This window comes from Poecilia reticulata, chromosome 1 (assembly GCF_904066995.2).
Source record: "Poecilia reticulata chromosome 1, P_reticulata-male-v2, whole genome shotgun sequence".
Taxonomy (NCBI): domain Eukaryota; kingdom Metazoa; phylum Chordata; class Actinopteri; order Cyprinodontiformes; family Poeciliidae; genus Poecilia; species Poecilia reticulata.
Genome location: NC_088830.1, coordinates 12,199,184 through 12,213,716, shown reverse-complemented (window position 1 = coordinate 12,213,716; position 14,533 = coordinate 12,199,184). Strand labels below are relative to the sequence as shown.

The 14,533-nt window shown below is 40.5% G+C and overlaps 3 protein-coding genes across 5 annotated transcripts; all 3 read left to right on the top strand.

Moving 5' to 3' along the window:
• The first annotated feature begins 2,883 nt into the window (after window positions 1-2,883).
• Window positions 2,884-7,497, top strand: LOC103465545 (guanine nucleotide-binding protein G(I)/G(S)/G(O) subunit gamma-10). Its single transcript, XM_081606177.1, has 3 exons — window positions 2,884-3,127; window positions 3,562-3,688; window positions 6,202-7,497. Exons 1-2 carry the CDS (start codon window positions 3,038-3,040, stop codon window positions 3,685-3,687), a joined length of 216 nt encoding a protein of 71 aa, XP_081462303.1. The 5' UTR covers window positions 2,884-3,037; the 3' UTR covers window position 3,688; window positions 6,202-7,497.
• A 169-nt stretch (window positions 7,498-7,666) lies between these two features.
• Window positions 7,667-11,938, top strand: LOC103465553 (afadin- and alpha-actinin-binding protein). Of its 3 annotated transcripts, none has more exons than XM_081606172.1 (13): window positions 7,667-8,000; window positions 8,079-8,130; window positions 8,247-8,326; window positions 9,044-9,112; window positions 9,186-9,303; window positions 9,381-9,459; window positions 9,553-9,676; window positions 9,955-10,099; window positions 10,187-10,290; window positions 10,381-10,542; window positions 11,009-11,117; window positions 11,303-11,422; window positions 11,758-11,938. In XM_081606172.1, the coding sequence occupies exons 2-13, from the start codon at window positions 8,079-8,081 to the stop codon at window positions 11,838-11,840; spliced, it is 1,245 nt and encodes a 414-aa protein (XP_081462298.1). In that variant the 5' UTR covers window positions 7,667-8,000; the 3' UTR covers window positions 11,841-11,938. The 3 variants fall into 3 exon arrangements, with proteins under 3 accessions (XP_081462298.1, XP_008408754.2, XP_008408744.2); XM_008410532.3 differs by having other exon boundaries at window positions 7,669-8,000; window positions 9,556-9,676; window positions 11,254-11,422; XM_008410522.3 differs by having other exon boundaries at window positions 7,671-8,000; window positions 11,254-11,422.
• A 987-nt stretch (window positions 11,939-12,925) lies between these two features.
• Window positions 12,926-14,428, top strand: nanos3 (nanos homolog 3). The gene has a single exon (XM_008410541.3). It carries the CDS (start codon window positions 13,183-13,185, stop codon window positions 13,810-13,812), a length of 630 nt encoding a protein of 209 aa, XP_008408763.1. The 5' UTR covers window positions 12,926-13,182; the 3' UTR covers window positions 13,813-14,428.
• Window positions 14,429-14,533: the final 105 nt, after the last annotated feature.

The window sequence follows — 14,533 nt, the reverse complement described above, 5'->3', positions numbered from 1 at the left end:
AAATTGAACTTTATTTCTATCTTTTACTGATATGTGATGCTGTAATTATTGTGAAGTACTTTGGTCATCTGAGGTTGTTGTAAATGTTGGGGTTAAAAGGAGTGAAACATTAGTGATTGGTGGTTCGTAGATATGAGGAGTTTGTTAGAGATGTTCAGGAGAGAGTACCAGCATGAACGCACCGGTGGAGATGAGTCAGGTAGTAATGTCCAGCATGTAAACCACAACCTGGATTTCATAAGCATTTTTTCATAAGTAAGTTCATAAGTAAGGGCTAAGTAGATAAACTTTGAAATGAATTGAATTGGGAAAAAAACCCTATAATGATCATTTAGACCAAATGTTGTGGTGAAATCAGTTTGGAGATTTGTTACACCTTCCATAAGATCCCAGAATCCAGAGTGGGCCTGGTTTGTCTTGATCTGCTGATCGCACTGATGTTCATCAAGTCACATCCGGGCTGCTTGCTCTACTAATATTAATAAATTATGAATAACAATAATAATCATACACACAGACACTAAATTGTCTGTAGGCTTTAAACCATGTTTTATCCAAGCATTACGTCCTTGTCTTCAGCAGCAAAGGATTTCAGATCAACTGACGTCAAACTTCTTTTATTGTTCTTTAACACCACCTAGTGGTCGCAAATATTCTTTGTTTTGGATTGTTGAATAAAAAACATTAATTACTGAAAAACATTTAGTAGACACTGAATCACTGGTCTGTACAGCGGGCTGTGTTACATTAACTACTTCAAACAAAAAAATTATTGCAAATAATGACGATGTAAACCCTGTATGAATGGAAAAGTAGTAAAAGAAGTTCAAAAGAAAAGGTTGAGCACAGGCCTACATATGGACCTTTGTCTACTAAGTTATGTGTTATATGCTATTAAAAGTCAAACTGAATTAATAAAATGTAAAAGACAGTTGCTTGCTGTAAGAATAAATTAGGGAAATAGACTGACTTCTCAAGAGAAATAAATAATTAGATTATGAGCCACACCTACAGAAACCCTGATGCTGGTTGATCTTTGTTTGAGATGGAAACAACGGGAGATGTTTGGGTTTTGATCATTTGTGTCATGGTAGCCCTGTGGCTAGAACGAGGCTGGTAGTTTTTTCTTTTCCAATTTTAATCTTAAAACTTATAAAGTAGGAGTTTGCCGTGTTTAGATAAAAATAGAATTACATAAAGTTCAAGTGGCTTATCTGCGTAGCTAGACTGAGTTGAATATTTCTAAACACCTGAGTATTTTGGGCTGTAGATGGTAATGGATCAAAATCTGAAAAACCAGAAGCTCCTAACTAACTGACAATATATTGACACTCTTCTCTTTGACATGTAATTTGCAAAGCTATGATGAGAGGCTTTCACTCATCCTCTAAAATGACCCGATGTCAGTCGAAGCAGATGGTTCGGTTCTGCTGCAAGGTTCTTGTTAAAAATAAGTAATTTTCACAGTCACCACATGCTTACTCAGGATGAAAAGCTGTTGCAAAGTCGATGACTTGCAACCAACTGTCTGCCACACAACCTTAACTTCTTAACTTGCAGATTAGTATACACACACACACACACACACACACACACACACACGCACTGTATTTGAAATCCACCAGTTCTTAAATTAATTAATTACCTAGTTAATTAATTAATTAATTAATTAATTAATTAATTAATTAATTAATTAATTAATTAATTAATTAATTACCTAGTTAATTAATTAATTAATTAAATTAGGATAGATTTGCATTAACAAAGCACCATGTCAGTTACTTTTTACAAGTAGAAATTGAAACATTGACATTGTGTCTAAACACTGGAGAAGTGCGATGGCAAAGAATATAAAACTGCTGGAGACTAGTGGTTTAAAAATACCCAATAAAGATTCTTTTCTTTACCTTTAAGTAAATTAACACCATCCATCCATCCATTTTCTTTACATCCTTGTCCCTTGGTGGGGTCGGGAGGGTTGCTGGTGCCTATCTCCAGCTAACGTTCCGGGCAAGAGGCGGGGTCACCCTGGACAGGTCACCAGTCTGTCGTAGGGCAACACAGAGACACACAGGACAAACAACCATGCACACACACACACACACACCTAGGGGCAATTTAGACAGACCAATTAACCTGACAGTCATGTTTTTGGACTGTGGGAGGAAACTGGAGTACCTGGAGAAAACCCACGCATGCACAGGGAGAACATGCAAACTCCATGCAGAAAGACCAGGGCCGGGAATCAAACCCAGAACATTATTGCTGCAAGGCAACAGCTCTACCAACTGCACCACTGTGCAGCCCGTAAATTAACACAATGTTCATTAAACAATTAAGTGTTGAAACACTTAATCACAATTTTTACTTTGTACATTATCCAGATTACAGTCGTATAGAATAATACAAACAACAACTTGATGCAATTAATTGTCCACAATGGCACAAGGAAGGAGGGATTGCTGAATGATTTGATGCAACTGATTGTTCACCTTTGCCACATGCTTGTTGAAATGTTTTTGTAAGTTCAAAACAGAAGAAGGAAGGCATGAAATGGCTGTGCATAGGTATGAAACAAAGGGCAAGCTGATTCTGAACTGCATCTGCTGTGGTTAAAAAAATGCTATAGGATTATTGTTCATTTTTATTTCTGAATTAGTTGGAAGGTTCACCTAGTTACACAACTGATAAAGCAGCAGTTCGTTGTAAGCGTTCCCAGTCGGGTGTAAAGTTAAATGAGGTGGCAAACAACCGCTGAAGGTCACGTTTCACCCTGTTTGCTGTCTAGGAAACTTAAAATAATGGCCCATATTTTTATGGGCGTTTCCTTGGGAACGGTGGGAAGATTACGTGGTTGATGGACGTGCTGGCCAATAGGAGGGCTCGGATAGCGCGGTGTGGGCATGGCAACCTTCCTGCGCTGTTTCCCAGTTTAGTTCTGGGTGTAGTACAGTTTTAGGTCTCGCTTCCGTTGAGGTTGTAGGCAGCTGTCAAAGGAAACAAAGTTGGATTTTCTTAAACACCAACGACCGCCGCTATGTCCAACAACAACGCCAGCAGCAACTTAGTGATCGCCCAGAGAGCCGTGAAGCAGCTCCGGTTAGAGGCCAGTACCCGGAGGATCAAGGTACGAACCCTCCGCTGACACACAAACGCGGAAGACTTTTCTTTTCAACGCTGGAGCTAAGTTTAGAAATCACGAAAAAAGTGGATTCTGTTGATTTTCTGAATTGCTGCCAAGCTAACAAAACACGTAGCTGAAATATTAGTAACTCGCTGCTACTTCGAAGTTTTGAAGTCAAAGGCGTATGTATACAAGTCAAGCTCTCTGGAAATGAGTGGGCCTATAAATGAAAATGAAACATTTTAGGTACAACCACAGCTGATCCGCGGCTCCGTTCCTTGCAAATATTATGCAAAAAATAGCAGAGGCGGCAAAAGTTAGTGTTGGAAAAATAAGAAAACGGGCACATCCTGAGCGCACAGGGGACCCCAGACACACACAGTTCATGTTTATGCTGGTCATGTTTTCACACCCACACCATATGTTGGGCTCCGCAGGTGTCCCAGGCTGCCACCGAGCTGAAAAACTTCTGCATTCAGAATGCCAACAAGGACCCGCTCCTCATGGGGGTCCCGTCCAGCGATAATCCCTTCAGACCCCCAAAGTCCTGCTCACTGTTCTGAGGTAAGACGACTTTTAAGACATTAAGTGGCGCTTTATGCCACTGGGAGGAGCCAAGTAGTACCTTTATATACTGTTTATTCATTATTCTGCTGTTTCTACATAAGGTTGGGCGACATGGCTGAAAAACTTGTCATGGCAAGGGTTTCATAACTGTTTATATCGATAGTTTTTTGTTTGTTTGTTTGTTTGTTTGTTTTTGTTTTAAGTATCTGAAATACGGCCGAACTGGTGACGTGACTTTTTACTGTTTTATCCACAATTTATTCTTGAGCTGTTTGTTTTTTCTCATCTTCTTTCACTCCAGGCTGTTTTTGTTGTTGTTGTTTTTTTATTATTAGATTTTTTTATTTTTTTAAGCACTTATCATATCTGCAAAATGCGAAACGGCAAAGTTGTTGCTCATAACCAAAGAAGAGACCTATGTAGTTAATGTCACCAACTAGGTTGACATATAGTCAACCTCTTAAAGCTTTTCGCCTACATCTCCCAAGATGCTGTGCGGTTCTGGATCAGAGTTCAGTGAAATGATTGGATATATATATTTAAAAAAATTCTATTGATAATGATCACATGTCTATTGTGATACATATTGCTATTAATTTATTTCCCAGCCCTAGTCTCAAGGTCCCAGATTCAAGACAGGTTGCTTTGTATAAAGCAACCTGTCTTGTGTATCTACCCACTATATCTTAGTGTGTTTAACACTTGATTATCTTAGTGTTAAACACTCAAAGGAGATCAGATAAATACGGATCTGTTAGACCTGGATTAGCGTGAATGCTAAGGTATCTGCCATCTGTAGAGGATTCAGATGCCTCTTGTCAATTAGAATACGACTCCATCCTCAGTTCACAACTTGTGAATTTTCCCCTATCTCTTAAATGAGGTTTGCTTCGCAATCCTTTCAACACTGAGATTTGCTGTTATTCGTAAACCTTTTTCCTTCCACCCAACTTTACATGAATAAGCAGTCTTATTTCTGAAGAGCCAACTTCTTTAGCCATTGTCTTCTGGAAATTTCTGTCCTTCTCCATGGTGTCAGTGACTGTTGGTCAGATAACTGTCAGCTCTGATTGTGTTTGGCATAACATAATATTTTAGTATTAGAATAGAATATACTTTATTGATCCCCAAGGGGAAATTGCTTATTTGCTGACAAGCTACTCATCTGAGGTATTAAATATCAATAATACAAATACAACCATATGAGGCAAAGTTTGTTGTCTAAGAGTGATGAGATAGTTCAAAATAACTAAATATAAATAAATAAATACAAGTTTATTTATTTTGTGTTCTGTGAGTTCCTGTAAGTGTTACCTTGATGATTAGGAAGAAGATCTGCACTTCCCTAGTACTATAATGTTACCTTTTTTTAAACGAGGTGTGTTTTGGCAAATCAAAAATAAAGCTTGAATTGTTTAAAAAAAAAAAAGTCGCAACAAGCAACAGTTTTTTTTAAAGCTCAGTTTTATTTTTCCACACCTGGAAAAACTAAAATCAGATAAGATACTTTTCGAAACGCTGAACAGACCCGGATCTACTTTCCCCAAAAGAATATACACAGAGACTTTGGCTAACCATGTTAATCCAACTAAAAACCAAATAAAAAACATGGAAAACTCACATTAAGGTGTGATTTATTTACTTGGACATCATTTGAGGACAACTATAAAACCCTGCTTGTCAGTGACGGTTCTCCCTCACAGAGTGTGGCATCGCCTCTGCTTCTAATGTAAATACATACAGCCCAGAAAAAGGAGGCTAGTTTCTTCTGTTTTTTGTTTTTGGTTACTGTTCTCAAAGAGAAAATGGAACTGGCTAATTTTGATATCGGAAGGTCAAAGTTTTATAGAAGAACAGAAATCAGATCCAAAACTGTAAATGGTGCATTTCTGATCCAGACCAATGTATCAATAGACCTGAATAGGAAAAAAAAAGCATGAAATATTTGCATTGTTTTCAGTTGCTATTACTTTCAACAGAAACTGTCACTTGCAAGCATACAAACTTTTTCCTTTTTTTTTTAAACATTATATATATATATATATATATATATATATATATATATATATATATATATATATATATATATATATATATAAAAAACTTCCTCATGTTGGAAATATGCAGCAGTTCCACATTGTGGTATTTCTGCTCTTTTGCCTTCTATTACAAAACAGGAAATCTCATAAACCACTTTTCTTCCTTCAGGCTGGATGAGCAACCTATATGTGAAAGGCATGATGTGGAAAGGCTTAAGACATGTTTGGGTAACGTTTAGTAATTACCGTGTTGCAGTAACGGGTGCTGGAAATTTCTCTGCCGTCTGCAGAATTATGTGAGCCGAGAAACGCCACAGGTGCCAAATAAAACAACAAGACATTTTCGCTTTGAATGGGTTTTGCCCTGTTGTGGCAACAGAAGTATTATTAGTGTCCGTGACGAAATAAAACTGGAACACCAAAGTCTAAATCAATCATAATAAACGTCTGATTCTCTCTGCTCTCTTCCAGTGGCAGAAGGAACATGAAGGATTTCTCGTTCGTCAAAGCTTCACTTCACCTCTCGTCTGCGTCGTCGTGGACTTGTTCTGCAGCTCCTCACGAGGGAGGGGGGGAGGGAGGGAGGGAGGAAAAACACACTCGGTGCTGAAGGTTTTTCGGGGGGTTGGTGTCGATCTACTTTTTTTTTTTCTTTTTTTTTTGCCAAAACTATAATGGTATCATATCTCCCATCTGTTACGCAAAAGCACGGCCGAACTCTTACTTGTTCAACAAACGAGCAGAAGATGTTCCTGACACTAACTTGACTAATGATTAATCTGGCTTTGCCTAAGTGCTCAACATGTCCGGCATCTATTTACAGACCGCTACTGCTGTTTGCTTTTTTCAGTCGGTGCCCTTCTGAAGGGCAGGTGGAGGGATGTTAAACGTAAATTCAATACAGGTTCTGTTCCGTCTGAACCGTTTTGTGTAATTTATCTCTGTAAAACATTTTAAAAAGGAAATTATGTCCAACTACATTGCTGGCCAACTAACTGTACCGGTGCCTTGTTTTTTTTAAAGATTCAAGTATTTAAGTGAAGAGTAAAAGTGTCCCAGTGAACCTGAGGTACTACAACATGACATACTTTAACATTAGGATAAGTGTTGTGTTGTTATTCTTTTGTTTCTTTGTTTCTTTCACTCACCTGTTATCAGTCCTTTTGTTGAATCTTTTGATTTAAAATAAGAAACACGTAAAGGCCTTACACTATTTGGATAGTGGTAACAACTTTTAATTTATTTCACATTGCACTAATGCTTGCGTCTGTATTGAAATCCTTCGGTTTTGTTTGTGTCGTCGCTTTTTTTTACGCTGGAATCAACCAAAAATCTTTCCTGTTGTCTGTTGGCGCTCGCCTCTGTTTTCTGTGCAACGTTCCGGTGATTAGGAAACTACAGAAATGCTGCCTGTAACTTTTTCCACGGCAAAACCAGAAGGTAACTTTTGAAAGCGTCACTTTGTGACTGCTTTTTGGCAGACAGGACTTGAGGCATTCATGAAAAGTAGTCGTGTATATTTTGATGCTTTTCCAAATTATGAGTGAAGTTGGACTAAATTGGATTTCAAACCGATCATTTGATTGTATTTGGATTGACTCTCTGCTGTGACGGGGAGCTGCTGGACCGGATTTGCTTTGTGTTGTCAAATACTAGAAATCTGCACAAAGCCACAAGAATTACTGTTACCTGTCACCTCAATGATTTGTGATGAATGCGATGTGTTTGTATGAAAGGAAATAAATAAAAAAATATATATACTTGCAACACGTGTGTTTTGTTCTTTTTACCGTTTTGTTAAATAAGGTGTTACAGCATGACTCCTAATGTTCTGAGAAAATATGACATTTCCCCGTGTGTAGTCGTCTAATCCTGTTAAAATAATTAATGACACACGCTGACTTCACGCGACTCTTCTGACCCAAAGCCGTTTCAGCTCTTCCGGATGTGTTGAACACGCTGACTTTCAGAGAGCCCGGCCAAGCGTGCCCCATAACGAGGGTCGCTGTCGTGACCCTCTTTGCTGTGCGTTTTTCCACAGCTTGGCCTGTAACGCGTTCAGGAGGAACCCTGAGTGAGAAGTAGTTACTAATACGGAGCATTAGAGGAAACGTCTTGCTAAATTGACTCCAAAGCGTGCCCTTCCTCGTGTGTATTGTTAGTAATTAGCAGAAGTGCTGTCACCTGGAAATAAAAGCGGCAGCAGCTGTGAGCAAGTCTGACTGCTAACAACGGTTGGAAATATACACATGGGCGTGTTAACCTGAAATGTATGGTTTGTTTATCACGTTGTTGTGCTTGTAGTTTCTCCGTGTTCAATTCATAAATGTGAATTTATGTGAGTTTAGATGGCGTACAGATTTGACCAGAGCAAAGTTGGTGGAAAACAGGAACTTTCAGGTTTCATTTGAACTTATCACTCATGTGCACCTTGATATCTTTATCTACATTAGTACTGAATATTCCTTAATGTTCTCCTTTTTTCCCCTTCTGTTTTGGTTTAAATTGGGCTGCAGATTCATATCTCCAGAGGGACCCGAGCACTTCCTGGTGGGCTGACGAACCGGACTGCAAAGACCAAGCAGATTCTCTCAGGGTGGGTAAAACAAAAAAGGTTCAACTACTAGGCAAAACCACTTGTCCTATCAAGCCTACTTCACAGCCTTTAATCATTTTCTCCATTTTATTGTAAAGTCATGACCATAAACTCTTAATGTGTTTTATGTGGTAGCACAACACAATAATACACATTTGTGAAATGGAAGAAAAATGATGCATAGTTTCTAAAAATTGTGGTGCATGTTTGCAGAATGGCACTAGCTCAGTCAGAATGGATGGGAGACATTTACATACATTTTTATATCTTGCCACAGATTTTTAGAAATGGGTTCAAGTCTGGACTTTGAGGCCATTTTAACATGAATGTGCTTTGATTTAAACAAGGAGGGTCAAATTTGGCTCTTCAGTATGTTATCGAGTTCCACTGATCTCTTCCTGAAACGATCAAATCAAAGCAACTTACGGTTTTATGTGCATGAGGAGGAGCGTCATGACGAAAGCTGGATCGCTCCACTTGTGAAAGTAAACTCTGCTGTGATTCACCTTGACATTTGGACATCAGTTCTCACTGCCAGATAAAAAAAAATACAGATGGGTTTTATTTACGGGAATTGGAGTAAAACTGACTGAAAACAAATACGCCATGCTCTCCGTTGGTATATCTCGCACAACACCCCTTTGCACCCAAACCAAAAAAAAATGCAAAAGGTCAAAGGGCGTGAGGACTTTTTCATGGATCTGTGTCATCTTACAGGAGCAGCTCAGAGTGACGGATGAGCATGTGGCCAGGCTTCAGGCAGATCTGAGATCTGAGCGTTTAAAAGTAAGCCCAGTTGTTTCGAGAGCGAAAACTTCCTGATTGAGTTTACCTTAAGTGACGCTGTCCTTCCTGTCAGAGTTCCCGTCTGCAGCTGCAGTGCAGTCAGCAGGAGGTGGAGCTGAAGCGCAGAGAGATGCTCTGCAGTAGACTGAAGGAGAGGCTCACCCATCTGACAGACAGACACAAAGGCCCATGTGAGACTCCAGAATTATTTCAAACAGACTTATTTACAATAAGATTTATCACATCGGTTTCTTTGCTCCTGATGCAGCCATAGACGTATTAAACGTCCCTCCTGGGAGCAGAGGCAAAAGGGAGCAACTCGGCAAATCGGTCAGGTTTACTGCCAGGTATCTGGACGGTTGCTTGTTGAAGGTCGCTGAGGTTTTGGCCTTTTGAGTTGGAGCCCTCCTTCAGACTGCAGCTCTCTCCTCTCCTCCCAGCAGGCGAGAAGAGGCTGCGCTGTGCCTGATGCTGGAGCGCAGAGAGGCCGAGCTGAGGGAGGCCATGAAGCTGCGCCACAGCCTCACCACTCTGCTGCACGCACTGCGAGTCGACATGGAGCAGGTCAGAGAAGGCACCAGTGGGTCCATGGGTCAGTCCAGAAAGGGAAATGCTATTAAATACTAGTAGCATCAGTAGGTACACGTAGCACTACTCTGTGTTCAAAACTGGTCGGTTCTTTAGTCCCAGTAAAGTTAACTTTTAGACATCAGTTAAATAAATACAAACAAGTTTATAAATGGTCAGGGCAAGCCTTTTTAACTATAGAAGAAGAAATGTGATGTATGCTAAAAAGTATATAACCTGGAGTGAGCACTCTAATCTTTTTTTTTTTTTTTAAGTGGCTGCCAGAGTTTTTGGATGTTACCCAAGATGGAGAGAAAAAGTTGGATGAAACTGAAGCGGCGCTTGGCGAGCATCTGACTGGAGGAGTGGTTCAGAGCTGGAGGCTGGTGCAGAAGAAGCTGCAGAGCATCTTGTCTGAAGGTGAACGGCCGACAATGAATCTCCTGAGGTGTTTTGTAACCAAACCAGTCGTCGGAAGCCGCAAGAAAATGATTCCGTCGTCTGCAGGTCAAACGGCTGCTGGCACCGACCACGATAAGCTAATGGCTCAGCTGGAGATCGAACTGAAAGAAAGTCAGGAGGTGGTGAGATTGCAGCAGCAGCTTTTGCAGGTATCTGCCGCCTTTTTTTTTTTTTTTAATTAAAACTTCCGGTGAGCTGTGAATGGTTGGAGGGAGACCCGCTTTGGCTGCTTCTCGTAGGACAGCCTGGTCTCCACAGTCCCGTCCGAACTCTCGAATTCCTACTTTTTGGAGGAGTGGGAACGTCTCCAGATATCCTGGGCAGAGCTGACTCGTCAGAGGAGGACTTTTGAAAGGGAGCGCCAAGCGTTTACCGATGCTGCCATTCGGCTGAGCCACGAGGTAAGATGGGGTTGAGGTTGAACTAGGATTATCAGTCATCAATTATTCTGGTGATTAATCAGATGAGAGCAAGGTACGTTCTACAGATTTCCTTTTTCATTCTATCATTTATCCCTTTTTTATACAATATTAGAAATGCATTAAAATACACATTTTAAAATATTTTTTAAGTAAGAAAATATTTTATTGGCTAAAATGTAAACTAAGCCACTTGAGAGGTTTTGTCTGTAAAACATATTTACAAAGGTGTTAAATGCAAAATGTGAATCTTTTTTGTACAGTTTTGGCTTATTTACTGCTCTAAATGTTTCAGCAAATGGCCTAAACTCAGTTATTTCAATAATTATTTGTTTCAGCCATAGATTAAACCATAGATTAAATTAAGTAGTTTGTTGTCGTGGGAGACCTTGCCTGTGAAATCAAGCACTTATTGAAATCATCCTACAAAAACTTGTTTTGTCCACAGCGCCGTGACTTTGAACAACAACGGGGCCTGTTCTTAAAGCAGCAGTATCTGTGTGATTCACCTTTGTTTCAAAAAGAAGCAGCAAACCGGAGGGACAGCAGTGCTTTCAGTGAGTAAGACTTGATCGTGTTGGGAATCATAAGCAAGGGACTGGATGAAGATCCAGACTGAGACGTTTGACTCTGAGTGCTTGTATGTTTTATGTCCAGCACAATAGTTTCACCTGTCACCTGTCTGTGGTGCAGATTTCTCTGGTGTGGGAGGAGCCAACTTATCCGGCTGTTTTCCCATCAGCCCATCGCCCAGTGACTCTGGGAATGTTGCTGCTCCTGGATTACATGAGGGAAGGGTCAGAGTTCAAACCCCCAGCACACCTCAGCTGTACTCCGCTCTCAATCTACCATATGATAACCAGTTAGTGTTGCTACTAAGTCGGTCAAATTTAATGTATTTACAGAGGTGATGTGGGCTGTTTTTTTTTTGTTTTTTTTTCTTTCACAACTTCACAACTATGTTGATCTTTAGTTATAATGTGAAAAAGTACAAATTGTACTGCAAGACACTGTTTTGTGTTTTGAGTTCCTGTGATGCAGCGGCTCCATCTTGCCCCTACCGTCTCCTGGCCAACCGGCTGTGCAGATGGTTCAATGATGAGTTTCTCAATTTAAGGATTGAAAGAGTTTTGCTTCATAAAATTATCTGACTAAGCTCAGATCTTCATCAAGCTGAGTAATGTTGTTCTTCTGCAGGTCCAGAGAAGCTGATAACCGCGCGGAGATGTGGGAGGGCGGCGTTGACAGGAGACCACACACAACCTGGCCTTCATTTTTGAACTGGTCGTGATACAAATTGCTACAGTTGCAGCACGTACCACCTTCAATGTTTGTCTTTTTAACAAATTTAATAAAAGCATTTATTTTTGTTTTAAAACCTGGTTGTTGATCATTATGCACAGCTGACTGATGTTGTGAGACATTCACTGAACCTTACTAAAAGTAAAATTGTCTTCTGACCGAGGCCCCGCCAGTCTCATGACTGCTTTCTGACGTTTGATTTCTAACTTAAATTCAAAAGCAAAAGAAACGATTATCCAGTCTTAATCTGGAAGGACAAGAAGTGCTTTTTCTTTAATTTTTTTTTTAATGTAAATGCAGTCTTCTGACAATGCCCAAATAGCAGCCTTTTAATAATAATCCCTCAACACAGAGGGAATAGGAATATTAATAAAAGGCAATGAACATGTTTAAAGGGCAATTACAGTGGCGATATTTTCTTTAGTGCTAGAGTTTTTTATAATATGAATAATAAACTTGTCCCAATGAATCCCCTTCAGCTTGTATGGGACATCTGGAAGTAGGCCCATCTAGGCTGGGGGTCAGGGAGAAAACCATAAATCCTGTCATTCTGGGAGCACAGTGTCCTGATACAGATATGACTGCGTCTGGGAAGCAATTTTCTTGCCCAAAATTTGTAATTTGTAGAGTTATGTGGATACTTAATGGAAGCAGAAAAAAGGGGAAATAAGCACTTTTGCAGGAACATTCACAGTAGGAAATGGGAATGAGCTGTGGAAGTAAAAAAAAAAAGGATGGGTTTTATCTTGTATATTTAATTCTATCAGTGCTTATTTTTGTCCTATTTGTGTATCACTTTGTTGACATTAAGTATTCAGTTTTTAAAATAGAGATTTACACTGGAAATGTTTCTGCGTTACACTAACTTGGTGTATTTCTCTATAAACGCCATTAAAACTTACTAAACTATAACTGTGGCGCTTCAGTAAACAAAAGACCTGAAATGATCCAACAACAAAGTTTTAGAACATTCCTGCCACTCTGACATGGTTCAGTCAAAACGCCAAAGTTTCCAATAACAATCACATCCTGAAAATGAAAAGCTGGTAGAGATGTAAGTTTCTAAATGTCCATGCGTGGCAAGAACCATCTGGCATCATGTGGAATATGCTATGATTGGAGGACAGTGAGAGGCGCACGCGTTGCGCTTGAGCTCTCCTGATTGGCTGCTGGCACTCCTGGAGACTCGTGTGCCTAATTAGCAATCGCAGGTGTCTCTGCGCACCCAGGTGCACTTTTCTGTCGTCGTTTCGCGTCTTTCTGGTAAAAACAACTCGATCGCCAGGCAGACGAGAAAACAAACCCAGGGAAGGAGACAGAATGAATGGCATGATTTTGGGGCTCTTTCACCACCTGCCGCGCTTCATGGAGTCAAACAGCAAAAGTTTTCAGCCCTGGAGGGACTACATGGGACTGTCGGACACGGTCAGAGAGATCTTGCGCCGGAACAGCACCGCGGATTCAGTCCTGCCAGATCTCAATGCGCATCACTCCCAACCCGATCATTTCAGCGGAACTTTATCGTCGATACGCGTGAACGCAGAATCCTGCGAATCCCTGCTGTCTGGCACCGCGGCTATGCTGAACCCAGAGGATATGTTTCGGTTCGCACCGGAGTCGGCTAGTGCCGATCCGCTGCAGATACAGATTGGTCCAAGGTGTCGCCCCAAGGACCGCAGGAGTACCGCGACTCGCTCCAAGGCTCCGGCTCCAGAGCCGCCTGCGCGCCCCTCTTCCAAATTTTGCAGTTTCTGCAAACACAACGGTGAGTCCGAGCTGGTCTACGGATCCCACTGGCTGAAGAACCAGGCTGGAGAGGTTTTGTGTCCCTACCTGCGCCAGTACGTGTGTCCACTATGCGGCGCCACGGGGGCCAGAGCCCACACCAAGCGGTTCTGTCCCAAAGTGGACAGCTCCTACAGCTCGGTGTACACCAAGACCAGACGCTGATTTAACAGGTGGCCTTTAGACCCTAAACAAAAAAAAAGCAGCTCCCCCCCCTTTTTTTCCTCTTTGTGTGCATTTTAATTCTTATAAGTCAGTATCGGTGTGGTTTTTACTTTTGTGTGTTGCTTGTTTTGTATTCTTATTTGCATGCTTTGTTTTTTTGCATGTTTTCTGTTTGGAGTTATTTATTTTAAACGCTGTCTGTTTGCAGTCCTGAATTTTGTACGATAACTTTAAAAAAAAACGACTGCCAGATATTGTGTTTGGGAGGAGAGGGGACAAAAAAAAAGGAAATGTTTTTGTTTTGTTGTTGAATACTTTTAGAACACGGTCAACACATGTCCAGGTTGATATACACCTTACCAAATGCATTGAAGGACTATAACGAAATCAGGACTCTGGGAGAACTTCCAGTTTAATCACTATTACCTTTTTTCTACAGTATGTTTACATAATGTGACCATGTCGGCATTTTAAGCTTTTAATGGGGCACCTTCTCTGTGTACTGGATTCTGAGAGCATGTTTTATTTGGAATATTTCCCATTTATGCCACTGTAGCTCATGTAAAGTTTGTAAATATTTCTGTGGTTCCAGTTAAACAAGTGGCTAAACTTAAAATTGCATTGTTTTCTTGTCCTTGCTAGTGTAGTGACCCACACCTCAAATCTTCCACATACTGTCCTGCATTGTTTTACAAATGCAGATAATAAAAAAAGCCTCCTG

Coding starts and splice junctions, on each gene's coding strand:
- LOC103465545 (XM_081606177.1), top strand. CDS start 3,038: ATGTCCAACAACAACGCCAGCAGCAACTTAGTGATCGCCCAGAGAGCC. Junction 3,128..3,561: donor CCAGTACCCGGAGGATCAAG/GTACGAACCCTC, acceptor TGGGCTCCGCAG/GTGTCCCAGGCTGCCACCGA.
- LOC103465553 (XM_008410522.3), top strand. CDS start 8,079: ATGGCGTACAGATTTGACCAGAGCAAAGTTGGTGGAAAACAGGAACTT. Junction 9,460..9,552: donor TCGGTCAGGTTTACTGCCAG/GTATCTGGACGG, acceptor CTCTCCTCCCAG/CAGGCGAGAAGAGGCTGCGC. Junction 10,543..11,008: donor CCATTCGGCTGAGCCACGAG/GTAAGATGGGGT, acceptor TTTTGTCCACAG/CGCCGTGACTTTGAACAACA.
- nanos3 (XM_008410541.3), top strand. CDS start 13,183: ATGAATGGCATGATTTTGGGGCTCTTTCACCACCTGCCGCGCTTCATG.